The sequence below is a fragment of the Carcharodon carcharias genome, chromosome 3, assembly GCF_017639515.1.
Source record: "Carcharodon carcharias isolate sCarCar2 chromosome 3, sCarCar2.pri, whole genome shotgun sequence".
NCBI classification, from domain to species: Eukaryota; Metazoa; Chordata; class Chondrichthyes; order Lamniformes; family Lamnidae; genus Carcharodon; species Carcharodon carcharias.
Window position 1 is genome coordinate 133,145,825 of NC_054469.1, and position 25,930 is coordinate 133,171,754.

At 45.3% G+C, this 25,930-nt stretch overlaps 1 protein-coding gene across 1 annotated transcript in view; it reads left to right on the forward strand.

Moving 5' to 3' along the window:
- Window positions 1-15,275: 15,275 nt before the first annotated feature.
- Window positions 15,276-25,930, forward strand: part of LOC121276042 (ATP-dependent translocase ABCB1-like) — a 102,893-nt gene continuing 92,238 nt past the window's right edge. The window contains 4 exon segments of the mRNA XM_041183988.1: window positions 15,276-15,428; window positions 15,900-15,985; window positions 17,456-17,633; window positions 24,897-25,034. Coding sequence (XP_041039922.1) covers window positions 15,276-15,428; window positions 15,900-15,985; window positions 17,456-17,633; window positions 24,897-25,034 — 555 coding nt within the window.

Consider the following 25,930-nt stretch of genomic DNA (forward strand, 5'->3'; position numbering starts at 1 on the left):
ACCTCCAGACTCCTCAAAGCCTGTCCGCCATTCTACAAGGCACAAGTCAGGGGTGTGATGGAATTGGCTTTACTTGCTTGGATGAGTGCAGCTCCAACAACACTCAAGAAGCTTAACACCATCCAGGACAAAGCAGCCCACTTGATTGGCACCCCTTCCACAAACATTCACTCTCTCCACCACTCCCTCCCTCCACAGTAGCAGCAGTGTGTACCATCTACAAGATATACTGCAGAAACTCACCAAGGCTCCTTAGAAAGCACCTTCCAAACCCACGACCATTATCATCCAGAAGGCCAAGGGCAGTAGACACATGGGAACACCACTGCCCGGAAGTTCCTCTCCAAGCCACACAGCATCCTGACTTGAAAACATATCGTTGTTCTTTCAATGTCGCTGGGTTAAACTCCACGCCCCTAACAGCACTGTGGATGTTTCAACTCCACATGGACTGCAGTGGTTCAAGGAGGCAGCTCATCACCACTTTCTCAAAGGCACTTATGGATGGGAAATAAATGCTGGCCTAGCCAGTGTTGATCGCATCGCATGAATGAATTAGAAAAAGGAGGCTCCACAAATATCGCCATTCTCACTGATGTGGAAGCACAGTATGTCAGTGTAAAAGACAAGGCTGAAGCATTTGCAACAATCTTCAGCCACAAGTGCCAGTAGAGGATCCATCTCAGCCTCCTCCTGAGGACCCCCACACTACAGGTACCAGTATTTAGCCAATCCGATTCACTCCACGTGATATCAAGAAATGACTGAAGGCACTGGATATTACAAAGGCTATGGGCCCTGACAATATTCTGGCAACAGAACTGAAGACTTGTGCTCCAGAACTAGCCATACCCCTAGCCAAGCTGTATAGCTATAACACTGGCATCTAACCGGCAATGAGGAAAATTGCCCGGGCATTTCCTGTACACAAAAAGCAGGACAAATCCAGCCTGGCCAATTACCGCCCCATCAGTCTACACTTGATTATCAGCAAAGAGCTGGAAGGTGTTGTTGACAGTGCTATCACACTGCACTTACTCAGCAATAACCTGCTCACTGATGCACAGTTTGCATTCCACCAGGGTCATTCAACTCCTGACATCATTACAGTTTAGATCCAAACATAGACAAAAGAGCTAAACACAAGAGATGAGGTGTGAGTGACTGCCGCTGATGTCAAGGCAGATTTTGACTGAGTGTGTCATCAGGGAGCCCTAGCAAAACCGAAGTCAACGGGAATCAGGAGGAAACGTCTCCACTGGTGCACAAAGGAAGATGGTTGTGGTTGTTGGAGGTCGATCATCTCAGTCCCAGGACATCACTGCAAGAGTTCCTCAGGGTAGTGTCCTTGGCCCAGCCATCTTTAACTGTTTCATCAATGACTCTACCTCCATCATAAGATCAGAAGTGCGGAAGTTCACTGATGATTGCACAATATTCATCACCATTCATAATTACTCAGATCCTGATGCAGTCCATGTCCATGTGCAGCAAAACTTGGACAATATTCAGGGTTGAGGTGAGAAGCAGCAAATAACATTTATGCCACACAAGTGCTAGCCAATGGCTATCTCCAACAACGGAGAATCTAACCATTTCTCCTTGACTTTCAACGACATTACTATCGCTGAGTCCCCCACGACCAACATCCTGGGGGTTACTATTGACCAGAAACTGAACTGGACCAGCAATACAAATACTGTGGCTATAAGAGCAGAGCAGAGGCTGGCAATTCTGCAGAGAGTAACTCACATCCTGACTCCAATAGCCTGTCCACCATCTACAAGGCACAAGTTAAGACTGTGATGAAATACTCTCCACTTGCCTAGGTAGGTGCCACTCCAATATACTTAAGAAGCTCAACTCCATGAAGCAGCCTTGACTCGCTTGACTTGTACCTGATTCACTACTTTAAACATTCATTCCCTCCACCACTGACACACAGTAACAGCAGTGTGTACCATCTACAAGATGCACTGCAGGAACTCACCAAGGCTCCTTCAACAGCATCTCCCAAGCCCATGATCTGTACCACCTAGAAGGACAAGGGTTGCAGATGTATGGGGACACCATCAAGTGCAAGTTGCCCTCCAAGGCACACACAATCCTGACTTGGAGCTATATCGTCATTCCTTCACTGTTGCTGGGACAAAATCCTGGAAATTCCTTCCCAACAGCGCTGTGGGTATACCTACATGATATGGTCTGCAACTGTTCAAGAGTTAGTTCACCACTCCCTTCTCAAGGGCAATCAGGGATGGGCAATAAATGCTGACACAGCCAGTGTCACCCATATCCCATGAATGAACAAATAAATGAAAAATCATGGGTTGATCTAATTGTGGCCTTGACTCGACTTTCCTGCTTACCTGCCCCCATAATCCCATAATCTCTGTAGTTCAAAAATCTGTCAAAACGAGCCTTCAATATATCCTATAGTCCAACCTTCACTATTCTCCAGAAAGAGAATTCCAAAGACTAACCACCCTCTGAGAGAAGAATTTTTTTCCACATCTGTCTTAAATGGGAGATCTCTTATTTTTAAACTGTACCCCTAGTTCTAGATTCCCCGACAAGAGGAAATATCCTATCAGTATTTGCCCTGTCAAGCCCCTTGAGAATCTTATATGTTTCAATAAGTTCAGCTCTCATTCTTCTGAAGTTCAACGAGTATAGGTCTAAAAAAAAAAAAAAAAAACTGCGGATGCTGGAAATCCAAAACAAAAACAGAATTACCTGGAAAAACTCAGCAGGTCTGGCAGCATCGGCGGAGAAGAAAAGAGTTGACGTTTCGAGTCCTCATGACCCTTCGAAGGGTCATGAGGACTCGAAACGTCAACTCTTTTCTTCTCCGCCGATGCTGCCAGACCTGCTGAGTATAGGTCTAACCTGCTCAACCTTTCCTCATAGGACAATGCCATCATCCGAGGCATCAACCTAAAGAACCTTCTCTGAACTGCTTCAATCTAAAGCATATCCCCCTTAAATAAGGAGACCAAAACTGCACACAATACTTTACAATTGTAGCAAATCTTCCCTACTTTTATACTCCATCCCCCTTGCAATAAAGGCCAATGTTCCATTTGCCTTTCTAATTGCTTGCTGTACCTGAATGTTAACTTTTTGTTGGACACCCTGATCACTCTGTACTGCAGCATTTTGCATTCTCTCTCCATTTAAAGAATATTCTGCTTTTCTATTCTTCTGGCCAAAGTGAACAACTTTGCATTTTCCCACATTATACTCCATCTCTCAAATTTTGCCCACCCACTTAACCTATCTTTAGCCCTTTGCAGACTTTGTATCCTCTTCACAACTTGCTTCCCTTTCTATTTTTGAATCCTCAGCAAATGTGGCTACAATACAGTTGATCCCTTCATCCAAGTCATTAAAAAAGATTGTGAATAGTTGAGACACTCTCACTGATCCCTTTGGCATTCCACTAGTTAGTTTTCCAACTTGAAAATGACTATTTATCTTGACTCTCTGTTTCCTGTTCATTACCCAATACTTCATTCACATTAATATATCACCCCCAACACCATGAGCTCTTAACTTATGTAGTAACCTGGTATGTGGTACCACATTGAATGACTTTTGGAAATACAAATACACATTGACTTGTTCCTGCTTATACACCCTTCTTATTACATCCTCAAAAAAATACTAATAAATTTGTCAAACATGATTTCCCTTTCACCAAACCATGTTGACTCTGCCTGATTACATTATGATTTTCTAAATGTCCTGCTACCTCTTCCTTAATAATGTATATAGCCTGCTCTCTACTTGGTTTCAGAGCATGTTGTTCTAAGAAACTGTACTGATAATGCTTTATAAATTCATCTTCCAGGCTACCTTTACCAATTTGGTTTATCCAATCTATATCTATATGAAGATTAAAATTGCCCATGATTATTGCAGGACCTTTCTTATAAACCCCCAGTGTAGCTACTGGTAGGGGATCTATAAAGTATTCCTACCAATGACTTCCTTCCATTGCTATTTCTTATCTCCAACCAAACTGATCCTATGGGCAGAATCTTGGCCTAGTTTGGTAGCAGGGGGCATTTAATTAGGCAGGTGAGGACACTGCCACTTTTTCACCTGTATCCTAATTAAGTCTGTGACAAGAAAGCCTGTGGATGGCTCTACGTATGCCAAGTGAAGTCCTTAGGTGGGCAATTAATGCCTACTTAAGGACCTCATCTCACCGCTGCTGATATTAACCCAGTCCCAGGTAGGGGCTCACCATGCAGGGAGCACAACAAGCAAACCTATGCATGCTCAGAGTCACACCCCTGCTCTGATGGCCAGTCACTCTCCCTCCTACCCTGAGAACCGCAGGACCCCATCACCCACGTCTGGCCTGGGGTCCAGCAATGACCTGAGTAGTGTTGCTATTCAATAGAACTTCTGGCTCTGATTGGCTGAAAGATCTCAGCGAGTGGGTCTTCCACCCCCCCAAGGTTCTTGATCCTGGGGTAAGGCCCACCACTGGCCTATGAAGTTCCTGAATAGAACAAGATGCAGAGGGCCTTCCCAAAAAGTTGTGATATGGGACCCTTGCTGACTCATGAGCAGTGGCCGAGACCTCCATTGCATTCACAAGATTCACCCTAAATTTTGATCTTCTCAACCAAGATCATTTCTCACTATTGTGTATCCTTTATTAATAGAGCTACCCCACCTCCATTTCCTTTCTCCCTCTCCTTCCTTTGTTTGACAAGGGCTAAATTTTACGCTGATCGGGCAGGCACGCGCCGGACCCGATCAGGCATAAAATCGTGCAAGAAAACATTGGGCGAGCATCTTGACGTCATCCTGCGCTCATGCAATATTTTGGTTGGTGGGTGCCACAAAAGTTGGAAACCCGCTCACTGACAATTAAAAGGGCAATTAAACCCAATGGCACAATTGTCCGTCTTTTTACGTAGCCCATCCAACGTTACGGTTGGCGGACAGGCGAATCGGCCTTTACATTTTTCAGCAAGCCACATTCAAGGGCAGGATCAGGTTTCTATTATTAAATAAAATAAAAATAGAAATCTGTGGACAGCATTTTTATGATCTATTTGTTCAGGTGCCTGATTGTGATGCTTGAACATTTTTTTTCCTGATTTTAAATCTTTATTTCTTGGGTTTCGGGCCTTCAGCTCCCTGAAGCAGCTCTCCTGCCTTCAGGAAGCTTTCTCTCAGTGCTTTCCCGCACCTGCGGAAACACCATCGCTCGCCCGCCTCCCGTTCCCACCCTGGCAGCACTGAGCTTTTCAGCACGTGCTTCAAACTGGCTGGCAGATAATTGGCCAGCCAGCAGGAAATCACTGTCGGCGGCCCATTTCCCAACTGTTCCCGGGCCCACCGATTGCACCCACCCACCGAGCTGAAAATTCAGGCCTTGGTTTCGACCAATAAAGTTAGAACAAACTTTTGCAAATATGAGGGAACTAATAACACTGGAAGAATTTTGAAATAGCCTGTCTATAGCTTTTGGGTCGCGCCTTGAAGACCGCAGGATTTCTAAGGTATGGGAAGTAATGGTTCTGACAGATGAATATCATCCATTGTAAAGGAAGCAAGGGGATCTCCATTTGCAAACCCACAGGGAAGCTGCAGAAATAGAAATGAATCTAACTTAAGGGAAAAGGCAGAAGCTGTTCCAGTGAAGAGAAATGATAGTGTAGAAGATAAAAGAAATCAGTTTGTTTTATTGCCATAAGACTGGGCATCTCAAAGCAAATTGTTGGAAATGAATCGTAGATCAGGGTCAGTAATAAGGATGCTTAAGGAGTTTTCAGAAAAGGCTGCGCCAGAAAAGGAAATGGGTACTCAAAACAGTGGCAGTGGTTCAAGTGAAGCATGTTCTCTCAGCCCCTACTAAAATGGGAAATGTAGTTCAGGATAGTCAATGGAATTATTCCTTGAATACTACTAAAGTGAGTCAGGTGACTGGAGGTTGTAGAAGTTTTGACTCGACGAAGCAAGTATTCCCTTACTCCTCCAAGAAAACAAGTTAATATTTTGAGAGCAACAGGGCAGATCAGTCATTGATTGTGGCTGATGATACGGTTTGTGTTCCAGATGGTTTGATGAAAGGATAAGTATTGAGAGAGGATCTTTAAGGAACTTATGAACCTGTTCCCTTGTGTAAAGTTAATTTACAAAGTGACTTAGTAGACTAAATTGGAAGATATGAGTTGTTCCTTTTTTACCTATGGAAGGGATAGATTGTATGCTGGGTAATGATTTAGCTGGCTTAAAATTCTTTGTATCTCTAGGGCCAGAATTGGCCAGGAAATGGACTGCCGACTGTGATTGGCCCCTGACTGCGATTTCACATTGGCTGGCCATTAATTGGGGTGGGGGCGGGAGGAAGGTGGGCGATGACAGCAGTGCGGGTGTGGGTGAGCACTGAGAGAAAGCTTCCTGAAACTGCCTCAGGGAGCTACAGACCTAAAAATGTTCCAATAAAGCAGAAAAGAATGTCTGTTCATCATAATCAGGCACCTGGAAATATAGGTGATAAAAATATTTCCCGCAGATTTTTATCTTTATTTTATTTCATAATGGAAACCTCATCCCACCCTTGGATGAGATTTCATGAAAAATGTAAAGGCCGCCTGGCTGATTCAACCGTCTGCCAACCATAAGGTTGGACAGGCGATAAAAAATAGCAGACAATTGTGCCATTAATAGCTTTAATTGCTCTCTTAATTGTTGGTGGGCACGTTTCCAACTTTTGCACACAGCCACCAACCGGAATATCGTGCGAGTGTGCAATGACGTTGGGGTGCTCGCTTGCATGATTTCACGCTTGATTGTGTTGGGCGTATGCCCACCTGATCAACATAAAATTCAGCCCCAGGAGTTTCAAGAGAACCAGTTGAAGTGAGAGAACAGAGGGAGGAATCGTCCCAAATTTGGACAAAATGTGGTAGCAGGCAAGAAAAAGGATTTTCTACCCACTGCCGTAGTGACGGGTTTTCGTGCCATATCATCCCATTCCCGACGCATCCTACCATATTGATAATGCATTCCTGGGAAACACGCTGGATTGCTGGCAGGGTGGCCTCTGATTTTCCTGCTCTGCTTTCACCTCAAGCGTTCGGTAATCAGGGAACCAGATTTAAAGGGCAGCGCAGCCCTGCACAGAGCTCGGTCTCTCAGGCATTAGAAACTGCTGGAAAGCCATGGCTGCCAAAGGGAGGAAACATGCTACCACTAAATTAAGGGATGCCTCCCCTGGGCACCTACTATATGCTATGGAGGCCTGCTGCGAAGTCCTCTAACCCTGCTCTGGGTGAAGGTCAGCAAACAAAGTCACCAACCAATCTATGAATCCAGCATGGGAAGCGGTGGTCAGCACTAATGCCCTTCAAAAAAGGACAGCCACCCAGTGCCGAAAGAGGATGAATGATCTCTTCCGTTTCATCATGGTAAGTCACTCTTCTCATCGCTCTTAACTCACACTCACAAGCCCATCACACATCCACAGGGATCTCACTTACTGCCAGTTCAAAGGACATCACCATTCACTCTCTCACACTCACTTTCATCTGCTCTGCCGAGCAAGCCCACATCCCCTCTATGGCACCACTCATCATCCTTATCATCTGATCTAGTAGGCGTCCTGGTTACACTCTCTCCATCTGTAATCATGCAGGACAAGCTGGCATGCAACAAAAAGGACAGGTTGCAGACTGATGGAGGAATGCCTGACATTAAGGTCTTTGCAGACTTTGAAATTAGAGTCATCCATCTGGCTGGTGACGATCTGGGCTATTCCTGTGCTGACGGCGAGGTCAGCAGTTCTCAACCAAGTTAGGAATCAGCAATGCAACATTCATCAGAAAACCATGCTGTCAGTGAGTCCATGAGTTCCACAAGTCCCCTGCTAAGCACTAATTATCTCTCTTTGCTCTCACAGGCATATCTGGGAAGCAGCCAAAGGGGCCCACAACCCAAGCCTTTGTCTCAAGCCCTGAAGAAACCTCAGAAGAAGAATCTGACACCCTTATTGAAGACCCATCAATGCGCTCATCCACAGCCTCCATCAGTGCAGAAACACACACCTCGGTGGCAATTAGTTCTAGAATAGCCTTGTGGTCACAATCTGGTGAGCACATCACACTGTCTGTTCCACAGCAGTCAGTGCCAGGAACTTCCCAGGCTTCTGATACTCACATGACTGCTGGAGGCCAGAAATTTGCTGAGTCCGAGTCAGATGAGGAGACTCTGGACTCAGTCATACCTCAGTTGCTGGAGCTGCAAAGACAAGCTCAGGAACATCAGGAAGGGATGTCTGCTGCACTCCTCATATAACAAGGCACGATGGAAGAGTCCATCTGCCTTCAGTCTGAGTTGAAAGCATTGGCATGCCAAGGCAAACATTGATAGCATGGCAGCTGCCATGGAGACTTTGGTCCAGGACATCGATCTTGCAATCCTGCGCCACCTGGACTCCATCACTGATGCCATAGTTGGCTTCCAACAGTGTCAACTTGAGAGAAATGTGGGGCAGCTTGATCTCTCTCCATCTTCCCTTTCTCCTCAAGAAGTCAACCAGTGGCGCTCGGGTACCCTAGGGAGGAAGATCAGCAGGGGCACAGCCCTGGGCACTCCTACCATTTGACTCCGGGAATGTCTGGCCTATTTGAAATCCCTCTTCCTGTGACCCCAGCAGCTCCAGCTCCACAGGCCGAGGAGGGTGTCACTGCCACACAACAGTACCACGAAGCAGGCTGGGGCCCTCCAGGCCTTGGCCCTCCAGAGGACGCCCGTCAAGGTCATCACAGTTGGCAGGCTATCTCTAACTCCACTGGGTATGTCGGGGGAGCAACAGGACATAGCAGCAGGGTTAGGAAAATTAAGAAGAATTCGTTGCACAGACTGGGCACAGGTGTTAATCGCTTGTACATAATGTTCACTATTGTCAATAAACTCCGAAGAATGTCTCCTTGCCTATGGCCCCTTGTTCTGATGAGCTGTGTTCTTGTCACTCAGATGTGAAACCTTACTGCGCAAGATAAAGACAGGTGTCTCAGTCCAGGGCCTCTTCCCTGTGCTCTATGCAGCCTTCAGACCAAAGTGATGGTCCGGCCCCATGCTTTCTGGACACGTTACTGATGCCTGCACCTTGATGGTGTTGTCATTGCTGCCAGAATGTCATGGGCAGGCATCACAGAGTTCCATCATTCTCTCTGTGTGCTCTCGGCACCTTTGAGGTAGGGCTGGCCCCCATCTCTTCAGCGTCTATGGCCAGTGATGCTATGCTCCTGAAGGGTTCAGGTGCTGAAGGCTGACAAAGGATCAGGTGCATTTAAAGTTTCATGGCTTTGTCTCCATGATATGACCCTGATTACAGAGCACAAGCGAGCTTCCCTCTGCTAGACAGGAGTCAGACATTTATAGAGGCAATGTGAAGATCTGTGGAGTGTCCTCATTGCATCATCCTCCTGGAATCTAGCGACTATTAGGGTCTCTGCTGAATCTACATGACATGAGCCTGAGCACTGAGGGGATGTGCTCTGCCATCAGCCACACAGGAGTCAAAAGCTCACAGATGCAAGGTGAGGATGTCAGGACTGTTCTCACTTCATCTCGTCATCATCCTCAATGAATGTTGCAGCTATGAGGGCCAACCGAGCAGGCCTGCCTCGTTTGGCCAGTGTGATGGCCTCATTGTTGGCTTCCTCCCCTTTGAGGACCTCATCACCGTCATCCCCTTCGACACCACCCTCCTCATTGGAGGATATACACAGCTCCTCTATCTTCTCTTCAGCCAGGTTCTCCTCACTTTGCCGGACCAGGTTGTGGAGCACACAGCAATGATGTGCAATGCCCTCTGGGGACTGTATTGCAGAGCTCCACCAGACCTGTTGATGCACCGGAATTTCATTTTCAAGATGCCTATCGCTTGCTCCACCAGAGCAAGCTATATCGTCGCTCTGCTGCAGTCTGAGGCCACAGCACGGATGTCATCAGCCACATCCTCTGTGGGTAGCCCCTGTCCCTGAGGAGCCAACCCTGGAGCCTCTCCGGACCCTGGAAGGTGTCAGGGATCTGAGACTTGTTAAGGATGTAGGATTCGTGGGTGCTCCCTGGGAATCGCGCACAGACCTGTAGGATGTGTTGTGGTGGTCGCACACCAGCTGAACATTCAGTGAGTGAAGCCCTTGCAATTGATGCAGTTGACTGCTTGTTGCCACTTAGATCTAAGCACCACATGAGTGCAGTCGATGGAACCCTGCACCTGTAGAAAACCAGAGATCTGCACAAATCCCAGCACTCTTGCTTGCTGGCTTTTTTGATTCTGGGTGAAATGCACCAAGTTCTGTGCCTTCACACACATGGTGTCTGTGACCTCCTGGATATACTTTTGCATGAAGGCTTACAAAATCCCATACAGATCACCTGAAAGGGGCCACTGGCGTATAAATTGAATGCCACAGTCACTTTCACGGCCACTGGCAGTGGATGCCATGTCCCTGTGGCGCCAAATCCTGCAGCAGGTGGCATATGTGACGACCTGTTTCCTATACATGTGCAGTCTTTGGCGACCATGGTTCTTGGTCATCTGCGGGAATGACAGGTTGCATCTATCTGCCCTGGGTCTAGCTAGGCACCTACGAGCAAGGGATCTCTGTGAATCTTCAGCAGCGTGCACAGCATGCCCTGCTGCCCCTTCATCTTGAGGGAGGTGCTCCTCCCCTTGCTGAGCAAGGCACCTCCGCCGCTCTCTTCTTCTACTTCTCTGCTCTCTGTAAGCCATGAGGCATACCGCTAAATCACCAAGCTCCATGATCCTGATATTCTCCTTCTGCAGGATCAAAGAGAGAGATGCCTGGGTTAGCATGTGTGTCCTCAGAACCCTTCTTGGTTAAGTCTGAAGGCCCCTTCATGCATGCATGAAAGTGCTGGTCACTACTTGGATGGCAAGTGTGTAGTGTGCTCATTGGCCTTTCTAAACTCCACCCACCTCTCCCCAAATCCACTTGACTGATTGGCGGCAGTTTCGCCCACTGGACTGCATGCTGTGCTCTCAGCTTAGGCGCAGGCATTCTCCTAACCCACACTGCAAGGCTGCACTGTTAGCTTGAACCATGGCTGTGACTGGTCCAAACTTGAATGAAGACATTGCAAGGGGCTGTGAGGACCTCCACCAGTGATTGCGCCATGGTCACCTTTCGCAAGGGGATTGTACAAATTGCTCAGTTGGCCAGTTGCTCTGCTGCCCCCTAAAATGTACATTAATTTGCAGTCTGTGCCAGAGGGGTGAAAAGTTCTGAAGCATTTGGTGGCACATTCATGCTTTAGAGTTGCTTGAGTGGGCAGAAAATCTTCCTTATACATGTAGAACATCTCAGCTCTACAGCTTCAGATGCTTTGTCAGGAACCTCCTTTTCTGGAGTTCTCTAAACACCAGCTTCTTCAGTGGGGCACCTGCAAATCTGTTTCCTCAACTCTTGCAGGCACATATCTGCACTCAGTTGAGTTCTTTCAATAGGAGACTGTGACTCAGTCATGAACCCTGGTGGTATCATTTCTTGGTACTTTGTCTCTCTCCTCCTGATATGATCCACATGTCTCCGTATAATTCAGTCTTCCATTTTCAAGTGATAAGAAAGAGGTCCAGCCATTGCACTTATTTCACCCAATTACACTTGAGTCCTTCTCCAAAATTCTTCACATATACTGTCTCTCCTACAGTAAACTTCCTGTCATGACTATGCCAGTCATGTCCATTTTTCTAACTTCCCTGACTCCTTTCCACTTTCCCCCACAAATTTGGGATTATTAAACTCAATCTCATCCTGAGATGGCATTTCATCAATAATTCCGCAAGTGTTGTTGTGTGAGGATTGGTGCTATAATGGAAAAGAAAATGTCATAGATTGGACGCTATGGAATTTCCAGTTAATTTCTTCATGTCAGCCTTGAACATTTGAACCGCTCTGTTGGCCAGTCCATTTGAAGAAGGGTGGTAAGGTAAAATTTTTACTTGAATGATTCAGATGAGGCTGATAAACCGTTGAAACTCAGCACTCGTAAATGCCGTACTGTTATCTAATATGACCAGCTCTGGTAGTCCATTGATGGCGAAACTTTGACGTAGCTTGTCAATTGTAGCAGAAGATGTTGGTGACCTCACATCATTTATGTCCATCCATCTTGAATGAGCATCAACAATAAATAGAAACATTGTTCCCATAAAAGGTCCCACAAAATCAATATATAACGAACCCATAGCCTTCCTGGCCACTCCCAAGGGTGTAACAGAGCTGTTGGAGGTAACTTTTGCACTTGCTGACATTGCATACAACTCCTCACTAAGCTTTCTATTTCTCCATCCATCCCAGGCTAGCATAGATAGCTGCGTGCTATGGTCTTCATTCAGGAAATACTTGGATGTGCACTATGTAGTTCAGTTAACAATGGCTTTTGTCCTTTTGGAGGAACAATCACTTGTGCTCCTAGCTGGTTATTTCATATCTTCTGTGAAAATATGGTTTCATTTGTCAGATTCCTGTTCTTGGGGCCAACCATGAAGAACTTGTGCACGTACTTTGGATAAGGCTGGGTCTCGACTTGTCCAGCCTCTGATCTGTCTAGCACATACCGATGATGAATCTAAAAAGTTCAATAATAAAACGAGTTCTTGAGGGACTGGAATATCTTGCATTTCTTTAGGTTGTTGGGTCTTTACAGGCTCCTTTTCCAAAACAGGGATGTTTTCAGCTTCCTTTTGGAATCTCTGTGACAAATCAAGGTTGATTTCCTTCAGCCAGTTTCATCCTAGGAGGCTTGGCTGCTTGTCTGCTACCACCATAAAGGGTAGCTTTACTGATTAGCTTCCGTACTGTATAGTAACTCTGCCAATGCCTTTGGCTTTGATGTCTTCTCCCATGTAAGTTCTCAATTTGGCCCCTGTTTCTTCCAAATTTACTTTACATTTCCCATAAGTCAAGTATTCGAAAGTATGTTCACCAATTACCGTAGTGGAAGCTCCTGTGTCTATCCCCATTCTAATAAATCTATCATTCACTTCACTGTTATATAGATTGGTTCTGTTCTCCCCATCTTCAAATTATACAATGAATAAATATCTGAATGTCTTACTTCAGGCTCTTCTACGCTGTGGATCTCATGGGGTATTCTCTTTTGGTTTAAAAGCCCACCTGGTTCTATTCTTGCAATGTCTCGTGAGATGTCCGTTTCGATGACAGTAAAAACATTTGATTTTTTTAAACTTCCATTAATTACAAAGTTGTCTGCTTCCACCTCTGTTACCATTATTCCATGTTTTTGCTGCTAGCGGTGGCTGCTTCCTGCTTCTTAGCAAAGCCTTGCATTTTTGTGCGCATTTTGACTGGGGCTTCCCGCCCAACGTGGAGGACAGTATCATTTTACGCTCCCTGTACAGTTTCCAAATCTCTTACTGCGCTTTCCATGGCCGGTGCTATCTCTAGAGCCTTCTTACAATTCAAATTTGTTTCGGACAGTAATCTCTTCTGAAGCATAACTTCATTTAGACCGCACACCAAACGATCTCTGAGCATATCATTTATAAATGTACCAAGCTCACAATGTTCTGTTAACTGTTTCAGACTTGCCACATAACAAGCAATTGTCTGCCCCAGGGCTCTATTTCTTGAGTTAAGTTTAAACCATTGTATTGTTACCGAGGGCTTTGGCTGGGAATGACCTTTCACAAGGTTCACTAAGTTATCAAAACTTTTTGAACGAGAGACACTGGGTGCCAGCAAACTTTGAATCAATCCATAGGTCTTACTTCCACATGTGGATAAAGAAGATCACTTGCCTTTTCTACTGTGACCCCGGCAGAATTACCGTGCGAGGTACGGCTTGATTTTGTTTCTATTGATTTCCTTTATTAATTTGTTTTATTCGCGAAGCCAATTTATTGTGTTTTTGCTTTTTTCTTGCTTTTTCCTTGTTGCCAGTTTGTTGGATCCTAGTCTCTAGTTTGGTCGGACTTATGGATCCCGGTTGCATGCTTGGTTTGGGATGGCTGAGTTAGTACCATAGACAGAGTAGATCTGTCGACTGTTCTTAGGTAGAACACATTCTGCTTATTTTCAAAGGAACTCAGCAGCTACACTTGTGTGCTTTCAACTCAAACCCTGTCTCTCCATTACAGACCCTAACTATAGACTGCTGACTACTGAGGTAGCCCACGCTACCTGCTATTGGATATTAAGATCATGTGATCTTCCATTATAACATTCTTCTTAAAGGTATTTTACACAGCAGATTACCTCATGGAGGAAATGATTGAGAAAGATAATTTTGAAGCTGGTTGTCAATCAGACACATTCCATGGCAGACTTAAAGGAGTGTGGCGTGAAAACCAAACCCACAGCATCAAAGCGAGATGCAATGTCTGCTGGTAGAAACATGAAAAAGCTTGGTAGAAACACTTCAGCAGTGATTCCAAGAGAGAGTTGTTATGGATGTGGAGGTGACCACAGACTGGACACTTGTAAATTTAAGGAGGCAAAATGCAAATGCATAAGAAAGGTCATGTAGTAAAGCAATGCAAAGCAAAGTTGAAACAGCCTGCAAAGCAGCAAAGCAGCAAACCAACATAATTGAATAAAAAAATACAGCAGAACCTGAAGCTGCAGACACCGACATTTATCCCCTATATAATGTAACCGCTGTAAAAACCAAACCTATCACTGTGACAATCCAAGTTAATGAGAAACCACTAATAATGGTTGTGGATATGAGTGTTTCAAATACGCTGGTAGGAGAGTACACCTTCAAATATCTTAACGAAGGTGGAAAGCCAGTAAACCTGGAGCGGACAACCACTAAATAAAAGGCATACACTGGAGAATCTGTTCAGGTAAAGGGCTCACCACCGTTCCAGTATCCTACAGTCAACAGATAGCCCAGCTGCCTGTGATAATAGTGAAAAGTCAGGGACCCAGTCTTTTAGGCCGAAACTGGTTACAGAAGATTAGGCTTGACTGGTCTGAGATATTTCATCTGAAATCAGGAGGAGTTTCTGAGCTGCTAAGGGAATACAACATGATATTTCAGGATGAATTAGGGAAGTTAAAAGGTCTGCAGGCCAAAATATACATTGATCCTCAGGCAACACCATGTTTCTTTGAGGCCAGACCTATGCCCTATGCGTTGAAGGAGAAGGTGGATGCAGAACTGTGCAATTTAGAAAAGCTGGGCAGCACCCATAGTTCCAGTGGTTAAGCTTGACCAAACCATATGCATTTGTGAGGTCTATAAAAATGACCATGAATAAGGCAGCGAAACTATACAAGAACCCCACTCCAAGGATACACGACTTATTTGCAAAGCTGGCTGGAGGCAAGTCCTATACTAAATTGGACATGAGCTATGCCTACCAACAATTAGAACTGGCTAGCATGTCGAGACAATACGTGACTATTAACACACATAAGGGTCTTTATCAGTATACTCATCTACTTATTGGAGTATCAACTGCATACACTATTTTCCAGAGAACAATGGAGAGTCTTTTGCAAGGACTTCTCTGAGTGGTAGTATACCTAGATGATGTTCTGATCACAGGGTCAACCGAGACCAAACACTTGGCTAACCTGGAGGAGGCGCTAAGAAGTTTCATGGTAGCTGGTGTACAGTTGAAGAAGGAAAAATGCACATTTCAAGCACCAGAAGCTACTTACCTGGGTCACAGGGTGGACACTATGGGTAGAAGAGAATGTTCGGGCAATAAAGGATGCACCCTTACTGTCTAATATAACCAAATTCAAGTCCTTCTTGGGTATGAGCAACTACTATAGCTGCTCCTTGCCTAACTATCAACTGTGTTGGCACCATTACACTTGTTGTTAAAAAATAATCATGTTTGGTCGTGGAATTCACAACAGGAAGAAGCCTTTGTGAAATTAAAGGAACTGGTGCATTCGTTGTCTTTATTGGTACACTATGGCCCATCGAAAGAGTTGGTAATAACGTGGGTTCTCCTTATGGTGCAGGAGCCATGTTATCATATAGAATTGGAAAATGGATCAGAAAGGCCCATTGGCTATGTCTCAAAAACCCTCTCCACAGCCGAGAAGGGTTACTCCCAGATGGAAAAGGAAGGCTTATTGGTGGTATCAGGGGTCATGTGATGGTTCTGGGAGGCTCCAACCAATAAGCCCTAAGCACAGGCAATTTGGGGGGGAGTGGGGCTTCCTGATGAGAGTCCTGATCGATCATGTAGCACCGAAAAGCTCTCTGTAATAAAGTTTATCTGTTTCTTGTTGGAACCTGTCCATCCTGTCAAGTCATTGCAGGAGCCATTGAATGCATGTTTCCATTAATGGAGAAGTGTAAGAAAAACCCCATGTTCTTCTGTACTAATGTTGAGAAACTAATACAAAAATCTTTTGAATCACATAGCATGACTAATATACATCCATTTGTGAAGAGGGGAAGACAACCAGAGTACTGCTTTGCAATTACAACAGAAAGGTTGAAAACCCTTAGTACAAATGGTAATACAAGCTGGTCAAGATGTTTCTAAAGAAAACTTCAATGTTTCTTCCCTACCTTTGGTTGACCATGAAAAGATTATGGGAAAAACCATGTAATTGTAATTCTGCCCGGCACAGCCAAAGAGATGAAGTTGTGCTTTTGAGATGGGTTGCTTGGTTTCATTTGCTATTTAGTGTGCAGTGTGGTGTGTTTGACCACAGTTTGCCTGTTAATTCACATGTACCTCATATTAACCCTCAATGTTAGAGTATAAAGTAGATAAGGCAAATTGTTTTATCTTTATGGCCTTGTATAGTCATTTTTTTTGTTTGTTCAAAACCCATAAAATCACATGGCTTTATTCTCTTCACAAGTATCTTGAATGTCAAACTTTGTCCAATTCAAACAAAAGTTTATTGGCCCCCTAACCACATAGTACCAAGAACTTGGGTGTCTGGTTCAGGATCATAACAAAAATGGATTCCTTTAGTAGTGATGTGGTACTTAAGCCAGCAGCCCAGAAGGTCAATGATCCATTTGCCAGGCTGTGCTATGGCGCAGTCAGGAAAAAGTGCAGGATGTTTCTCCTACAAAATCTCTGGTTGAAATTTTTAGCCAGGGCACCAGTAGGGACTCCAGCACCCAACACTAAGGATTACAAAATCAGCCAAGATTCTTGCTCCTGATCATTGTTTGGTTTTCCTGCTGGAAAGTGTTCACAGTCGGACATTGTCTGAAAACAAGATGAGGCGTCTCATTGGTTGGATTTCTAATATGCGTTCATCATCCAGGTACACAAAATAGGATTGGTCAGATTGTTAAGGTAACCAAAGGTTGGTGGCACTTTTGGAACTGTATACAGGTCAATAACTTCAGGAGAGGAGGTGAGATAAGTGCAAAACACTGGAATGGAATACTATCTAAAAGTATTGTGTACAGTTTATTACTTGCTCATCTGTCATAGGAGTGATTTGGAAGTTTGTCAAAACATTACAATGCAAATCTCTCTCTTTGTATATCTTTATTTCCGGTATCGCCCTATTGACAGTGGCTCCAAGGATGGTCATAAGCCAGATAGTATCAAAGGAGACATTGAATTCAAGAATATTCACTTCATCTATCCAACTAGACCAGATACAAAAGTATGTTTAATTCACCTGCGTAGTTTTCTTGAATATATTTAAATAACCAATGTTAAAAATTGATCATCAAATCAAAAAGGCAATATGTGATCAATCCAGAATTATAACTGAACCATCAGAGAACTTGAAGCCAAGCCAGCTGGAAGTAACTCCCCTCCCAGCATAATTGAAAAGATCAAAGCCCTGAAATTCCTCCAGTTTTTAGCAATCTAGTTGGTGTGGGGTTGGAGAGTGGGGGTGGGAGAGTGCTGTGCATGGAATTGGGAGTGGAACATCATTCTGTGTTATGGCTATGATGCTAACTTCCAAAAGTAAAGGACCATATATTTTTTCCACTCTCTGTCCTTATGTCATTCAAGGAAGGGAGTCGCATGAATGATGCCCACCCCACACCTCACCACCCCTAGAAATCCAGCCAGTTCCACCTACCAGCCAGCGTTCAGTACATTAGCCTGGCATAGAGAGATTTGCCATATAAATGGTGGAATTTTCCCTGCCAGCTAGCGGTGGGCATGATAAGTAGGGTGCATGGATAATATGGCGTGATGAGCTTCATGACAGTGGGAAGGCAGGTCGCGATCATCCGCTCAGCCCTTCAACGGCGGGCCACGTTTCCGGCCAGCTGTCATCGGAGAGCTCAATGTAATACATCAGTACATCATTAAAAGGCCATCTCACCAGGCTTTTGGAACCCCGCCGGATCATCCGTCCACGTCGGCGGGAAAGCACATCAATGTGTTTCACAACAGCACACAGGCGACGTGCACTTGGCGGCCTTCACTTTGGGGGAACTGGAGGTGAATGAACAGCATCGTTCCACAGAGCTCGCCAGGATCGCCTGTTGCTTTGCAGGCTTCAGGGGCACCAGGGGGGCCGGAGTGAAGTGCAGCCCTGCCACTCAGGCAAATGTTGTCGGGGGGGTGTTCGGGGGTGCCTGCTGCCCTGCCTTGGAGGCAACTGTAGTCAGAGCTGGGAGAGGGCAACTGTGGCCCTGGCGTTGGATCCCGTACACAAGAATTCAAGGTAGGGGCCAGGGTAGGCGAGGGAATTGGCCACGCAGTAGGGCCACCTGTATAAACTGACAATTCCTTTGCAACTGAGACAGTTCAGGCACAGCCACAGTGATATGATTGGGGTCGGGCTCCTAGACTGCCTTCCCACACAAGCAATGCGGAGGCACCAAAGTGCCACCAAGTGCTCCAGACCTTACCTCCCCCCCCCCACACCTCCCAAGCCCCCACCATCCACCCTTGGCACAGACTGCAAGTCTGCGACTACTTTACTGGACTGCAGAGCAGTTGGACTGCACACATTGTACAATCTCCTCACCAACACATAGCAGTCACAATCTCATCATCCCGGTTAGGAGCAGTCTCCCCCATGTCGCAGGCTGAAAGGGCAGCCTTTGCATCACAATCACCTGTGGCATCCGAGGGGTGGCCAGCACTCTCCGGGAAGCATTAAGGGGCAGTCACACAGGGCCAGGAAAGGTGCCCTGTATAGCCATGATAACCACGTCTCTCTCTCTCTTTCATGCTGCAGGAGAACCACGTCAGGATCATGGAGCCTGGTGACCTTGCTGTGTGCCTGATGGTCAACAGAGAGCGAAGAAGACAGAGGCGAGAGCAACTGAGGGTCCTGGCTGCACAAAGGCAGGAGTAGCAAATTTAGGAAGGAGGGGCTGTTGGGGCTTCCACACACACTGCCCAAGAGCGACAGCAAGCCTGGCTGGTCAGCACCTAGTGACACCCAGGGTCTATAGGCACCGCATGTCATTCCTGCAGTTGACCAAGAACCAGTGTCACCAACAACTGCATATGTCTAAGGACCTGGTGGTTCACATCTGCCCCTTACTGCAGGATTTGGTGCCAAATGGACATGGAGGGCATCCACTGTCAGTGGCTGTGAAAGTGACCGCAACGCTCAATTTCTATGCCAGTGGCTCCTTTCTGGGCTCCACAGGTGACCTCTGTGGGATTTCACAATCTGCCACCCACAAATGCATCCATGAGGTCACGGATGCCATCTTCTCCATGGCACACAACTTTGTGCATTTCGCCCAGGACTGGGACAGCCAGGATACAAGGGCTCACTGGATCAGGCTCATTCTCCCGGATCTCGGGATTCCCACAGGGGCAGGGTACAATTGACTGCACCCGTGTGGCACTCAAGTCTCCATAGCTACACTTGGTGGACTTCATCAACTGCAAGGGATTCCACTCCCTGAAAATGCAGCTGGTGTGTGACCACCAGAAACGCATCCTGCAGGTGTGCGCATGGTTTCCAGGGAGTGTGCACGACGTCTACATTCTCAATCGGTCACAGATCCCTGCAGTCTTCCAGGGTCCACAGAAGCTGCAGGGATGGCTCCTCAGGGAAAAGGGCTACCCACAGAGGCTGTGGCTGAGGACATCCTTGTGGTGGCCTCAGAATGCAGCAGAGCGAAGGTGTACTGAGACTTGTGCTGCAGCTTGCAATTGGTGGAGCAAACCATTGGGATGCTGAAGATGAAGTCCCAGTGCCTGGGCCGGTCTGGTGGAGCCCTGCAATATAGTCCGGAGAGGGTATCATGCATCATTTTTGTCTACTGCGCACTTTACAACCTGGTGATCCAATGGGGAGATGAGCTGGCTGAGGAAGAGATGGAGGAGCTGCACGTACCCTCCGATGAGGCTGAGAAGGTCCTTGGAGGCAATGACAACAGGGATTAGGCCCTCACAATTTGAGTTCAGAAGTAGGGATGTCTTACTGCAGTTATACAGGGCCTTGGTGAGACCACACCTGGGGTATTGTATGCAGTTTTGGTCTCCCTACCTAAGAAAGGATATACTTGCCATAGAGGGAGTGCAGAGAAGGTTCACTAAGCTGATACCGGGGATGGCAGGACTGTCGTATGAGGAGACAATAGTTCAACTGGGCTTGTATTCACTAGAGTTTAGAAGAATGAGAGGGTATCTGATTGAAAGGTATAAAATTCTAACAGGGCTAGACAGCCTGGATGCAGGGAGGATGTTTCCCCCGGTTGGGGAGTCTAGAACCAGGGGCCACAGTCTCAGGGTACGGGACTGGCCATTTAGGACTGAGATGAGGCAAAATTTCTTCACTCAGAGGTTGGTCAACCTGTGGAATTCTCTACCACAGAAGGCTGTGGAGGCTGGGTCACTGAGTATATTCAAGAAAGAAATTGATAAATATTTGGATGTTAGGGGCATCAAGGGGTATGGAGAGAAAGCGAGAATATAGCGTTGAGATAGAGGATCAGCCATGATCATATTGAATGGTGGAGCAGGCTTGAAGGGCTGAATGGCCTACTCCTGCTCCTAGTTTCTACGTTTCTATGTTACACTGCTGGATCCTCACTTGGTAGAGAAGCGCCAACCTCACAGTCAGCACAGGACTGGTCCAGATCATGGCCGGCCAGCTCTGTTTTAAAAGTCCATGAGGACCTTGATTTCGAGCATTCCACCACCGGCCTGCGACCTCTCTCTCTTGCTGTGTGCCATCTTGTTCTGCATAGATAAAGATGGAGAAAACATAAGCAGAACACCTGCCAGGCCAGATGATAAGTATAAAAAAAAAAACAAAAAAAACAAAAAAACTGCGGATGCTGGAAATCCAAAACAAAAACAGAATTACCTGGAAAAACTCAGCAGGTCTGGCAGCATCGGCGGAGAAGAAAAGAGTTGACGTTTCGAGTCCTCATGACCCTTCGACAGAACTTGAGTTCGAGTCCAGGAAAGAGCTGAAATATAAGCTGGTTTAAGGTGTGTGTGTGGGGGGCAGAGAGATAGAGAGACAGAGAGGTGGAGGGGGTTGGTGTGGTTGTAGCGACAAACAAGCAGTGATAGAAGCAGATCATCAAAAGATGTCAACAACAATAGTACAATAGAACACATAGGTGTTAAAGTTAAAGTTGGTGATATTATCTAAACGAATGTGCTAATTAAGAATGGATGGTAGGGCACTCAAGGTATAGCTCTAGTGGGGTTTTTTTATATAATGGAAATAGGTGGGAAAAGGAAAATCTTTATAATTTATTGGGAAAAAAAAAGAAGGGGGAAACAGAAAGGGGGTGGGGATGGGGGAGGGGACTCACGACCTAAAGTTGTTGAATTCAATATTCAGTCCGGAAGGCTGTAAAGTCCCTAGTCGGAAGATGAGGAACAACACCTCATCTTCCGACTAGGGACTTTACAGCCTTCCGGACTGAATATTGAATTCAACAACTTTAGGTCGTGAGTCCCCTCCCCCATCCCCACCCCCTTTCTGTTTCCCCCTTCTTTTTTTTTCCCAATAAATTATAAAGATTTTCCTTTTCCCACCTATTTCCATTATATAAAAAAACCCCACTAGAGCTATACCTTGAGTGCCCTACCATCCATTCTTAATTAGCACATTCGTTTAGATAATATCACCAACTTTAACTTTAACACCTATGTGTTCTATTGTACTATTGTTGTTGACATCTTTTGATGATCTGCTTCTATCACTGCTTGTTTGTCGCTACAACCACACCAACCCCCTCCACCTCTCTGTCTCTCTATCTCTCTGCCCCCCACACACACACCTTAAACCAGCTTATATTTCAGCTCTTTCCTGGACTCGAACTCAAGTTCTGTCGAAGGGTCATGAGGACTCGAAACGTCAACTCTTTTCTTCTCCGCCGATGCTGCCAGACCTGCTGAGTTTTTCCAGGTAATTCTGTTTTTGTTTCAGATGATAAGTATGCCTGGCCGGTGTGGATGGTGAGTGGTTCCATGGACGGGATGAGGACAATGACGGTGAATGTGAGAGAGTGATGTCCTTTGAACTGGCAGTGAGTGAGGGCCCTGTGGATGTTGCTGGGTCTATGTGTGTGTGAGTTGAGAGTGATGAGAAGAGTGACTTACCCTGGTGGAACAGAAGAGATCATTCATCCTCTTATGGGCGGTTGTCCTCTTTTGAAGGCTATTGACTATGTCCACTGCTGTCACCACTTTCAAGTTGGATTGGTCACATTGCTGCCCATCCTGTGGCCAGAGCAGGAGTACAGAACATCCCGGCAGGCTTCCATGGCATCCAGCAGTCGCTTGAACGACCCATCATTGAAGAGGGGGCTGCAGTCTTTTTGCCTTTGCTGGCCATGTCTCCCTGGCAGTGGTGGTGAGCTGGTGGCTGCCTTTTAAATACGGTGGCCGGTGTGATGGTGGATGGGTGAATGAGAGCCCGCCTGCCGTGGAAACGGTGCATTTCCCAGGAATGTATAAGTAATGTGGTGGGCTTGGGACAACACGGTGTGAAAACCTCCATCTCCGTCAATGGGTGGAATGCCATTTTACCTGCCCTCTACTGCTCTTAGTGCAAATTTGGGAAAATTCTGCCCAAGAAGTATATGTGGGACCCACAGTCACATTCAGAAAATATAGAAAGAGAAATGGAATTCAATGCCATAACTATGTCCTATCTATTAAATCTGTCTTATTAATCTCATGGTGCAAGTGGCTAACCAGAGACAATATTTCCCAGAGATTAATTGCTGGATTTTAACACCCAAAACTGTGTGGGTTGTGGTCAATTTAAAGATTAAAATATTAAAAATCTCAAAATTAAGTCCAACTCACCTCTAACCCACCCACATTCCTAGTTTAATGGACACGAGGCCAGGTGGATAACCAATCTGCTCACAAGAGGCAGATTGGCAATGCAAATATTTTAATAAGGCTGGAAGCCTCTGAGTTAACCTTTTCTACAGGTTTAATGACAGGTTATCAGGTCTCTTAGGCCTTGGGAAATGCGGCAGCTCAGAGGAGACGGGGACAGATTTGGGGCAAGAGAAGTAGTTTTACAGTGCTGCTTGTGGGCCAGGTGGAGCAGGAATGCTTCACTGTCCTCTCCCCACCCGCCACCCACCCCCCTCCCCCCAATACCCCTCCATGCTCTTCTATCGTCAGACCACTCCATCTAAAGACCCCTGAGTTCAGGGATTGAGCATCTCAGGGATTGAACTGTTCCCTGAGCTCAGAGATCAGATCCCTCTTTCGGGATCTCGCCAGAGGTGTGGCTCAACCATTTGCCTGGATTCGGAGACCGAATACCCCTATATTTGATACCCACCTGCCCCGAGGGTCAATGATTAGCCATCAAATCCTCCCCAACCCCCGATCATAGGTCTGTCAACCCCACTACCCCACACCTAGGGTCTGGTCTTCTCCAGAGTGCTCCTTGCCTGACTGGAAGCCAAATCTAACAATCAGGCTGACTTCGGTTAGGAAACCTGTAAAGGAGTAGAGATCCCAGCTTCTGAGTTTCCCCTCCAGATCACGCCCCCCTCCACCCACCCCCACCCCAGTATATGTTACGCAGCCCTGTTAATACTACCCAGGTCTAAAGCTCCTAAAACTGTTGGCTTTTATGGTTAAGTAAAATTTCAAGGAAACAACATGATCTTTCAAAACTATTTTCAAACATGACAAGCTGCATTCTATTAATGCCATTTTCATGTCCCAGGAAGATGAGAACCACTGTATTCCATTGATTATTTCATCATACTTTTCAGCACCATTCCTTATAACATGTATTCTCATACTCAGCCAGTTCATTTTTAATGAGCAATGCTTCACTTAATTCAAAGTTGTGAAACTCGAAGTAGTTCTTTCCATTTTTTTTAAATAGCAAAAACACTATTCTTTTGCTTAATTTGAATTAGTAAATTCTTCATTTTCTCCCCGAAGTAAAAAGTGGCTTTACATTAACAAGCCTAATCTGTTGATTGCCCATTAATTAGTTTTGTTGATTTTTTTTGACATATCCCTTCTGTGTTGAGGAGCTATACACATTTGATAATGAATTTTCATGTAGATGTGTTTCATGTTCCAGCCTGCATTTACCTTACTTTTATTAAAATCTATCTGTCTGAGCGGAATGATTTTCGAATATGCTAATTAGATGTGCAGTTATCTAGAATGTTCTTTAAGAGAAGAAATAGTGGGCTATTTTTTAGCAGAATGGATGAAATACAGGATAGCCCATAACTCATAGTTTTTATAAATCAACAAAAATATTGCAAACCTGTTATATTTTGTTATTCGGCATTTCCATCTTCCTTCTGAATGCAAGTTTCAAATGTTGACATGGACAAGAAGATAACAAGCGAGGAATTAATAGTGCTTGTGATGTGTGTTTGCAATAATTTCTTATTATGGTTTGACCATAATTTCCAAATTGCACCTTTTTCCATAATACTTTTTTCCATGCTTGTAAATCTCAGTTTCTTTTTAACTTTAGATTCTTAAGGGTTTGAACATGAAGGTTTTGAGTGGAAAGACCGTTGCACTTTTTGGAGACAGTGGCTGTGGTAAAAGTACAACATTCAGCTGCTCCAGAGGTTCTACTCCAGAAGCAGGAGAGCAAAGATTTTATTGTGTTTACTGGGAGCTCTATAGGTTATATAATTTCATATATTGGTTCTAACTTATGCCCAGTGCTGAAGGAACTATATCCAGATTCCACATCACAGGATGGAAACCTGGTATTTAAACTTTACCCATAAACTACAAATTGCATCACATCCAAGATCAACATTGGCCAACAATGGTGGGGGGTGGGGGGAGGGTGGGTGGCTAGTGGTGGGCAATGCTATTTTAACATAATATAGTAATAATTTAAAAATGCCAGCTATTAAATGTAAAGTTCTTAAATGATTTTTCTTAGAAGTTCTCTTACAGCATAATAATAAACAAATAGTGTTGCTAAAAAAAGAGATGTTGTCAAAACTTTTTGCCTTGCACTCTGGACAGATTCACAAGAATACCAAATTTCAAAGGGAACAACAATTTATACTGCATGAGAAGAGGGTGCTGATTGGTTGCAAGTTGACTCTGATTAGAGAGGTGTCGCTGTGGAGAATGTACCAGGGAACAGTTAACTACCAAACTTTTCGTTTAAATTCACACAAGAGATTTGCCAAGGCATTGCCATGGTTAATCAGGGAATGGCTCTCCCCAAGCTTTTGTTTTGTTGAAAAAAGTGCAATGCATGGACATTTTCTGTTTACAAAGGACATGGCCCTCTGTGTGAATAAATGTAGCTTCTAGTATGCATAAGTGAGCCACACTATAAGCTCAACTGATAACTTTAAATTGGTTGTTAGTGTAATTCTTAGGACAATTGGGGTTGTTTAGTAAGCACTGTTCAATCATGAAATCATATCTAATATTGGACAATATATTCTGATTTTTGCAAGCATGGGCTGGTTGAGTATGAGTGGCCTTTGCCTGTAACGAACAGCCATAAGGATGTGTTATTTGATAGAATCCATC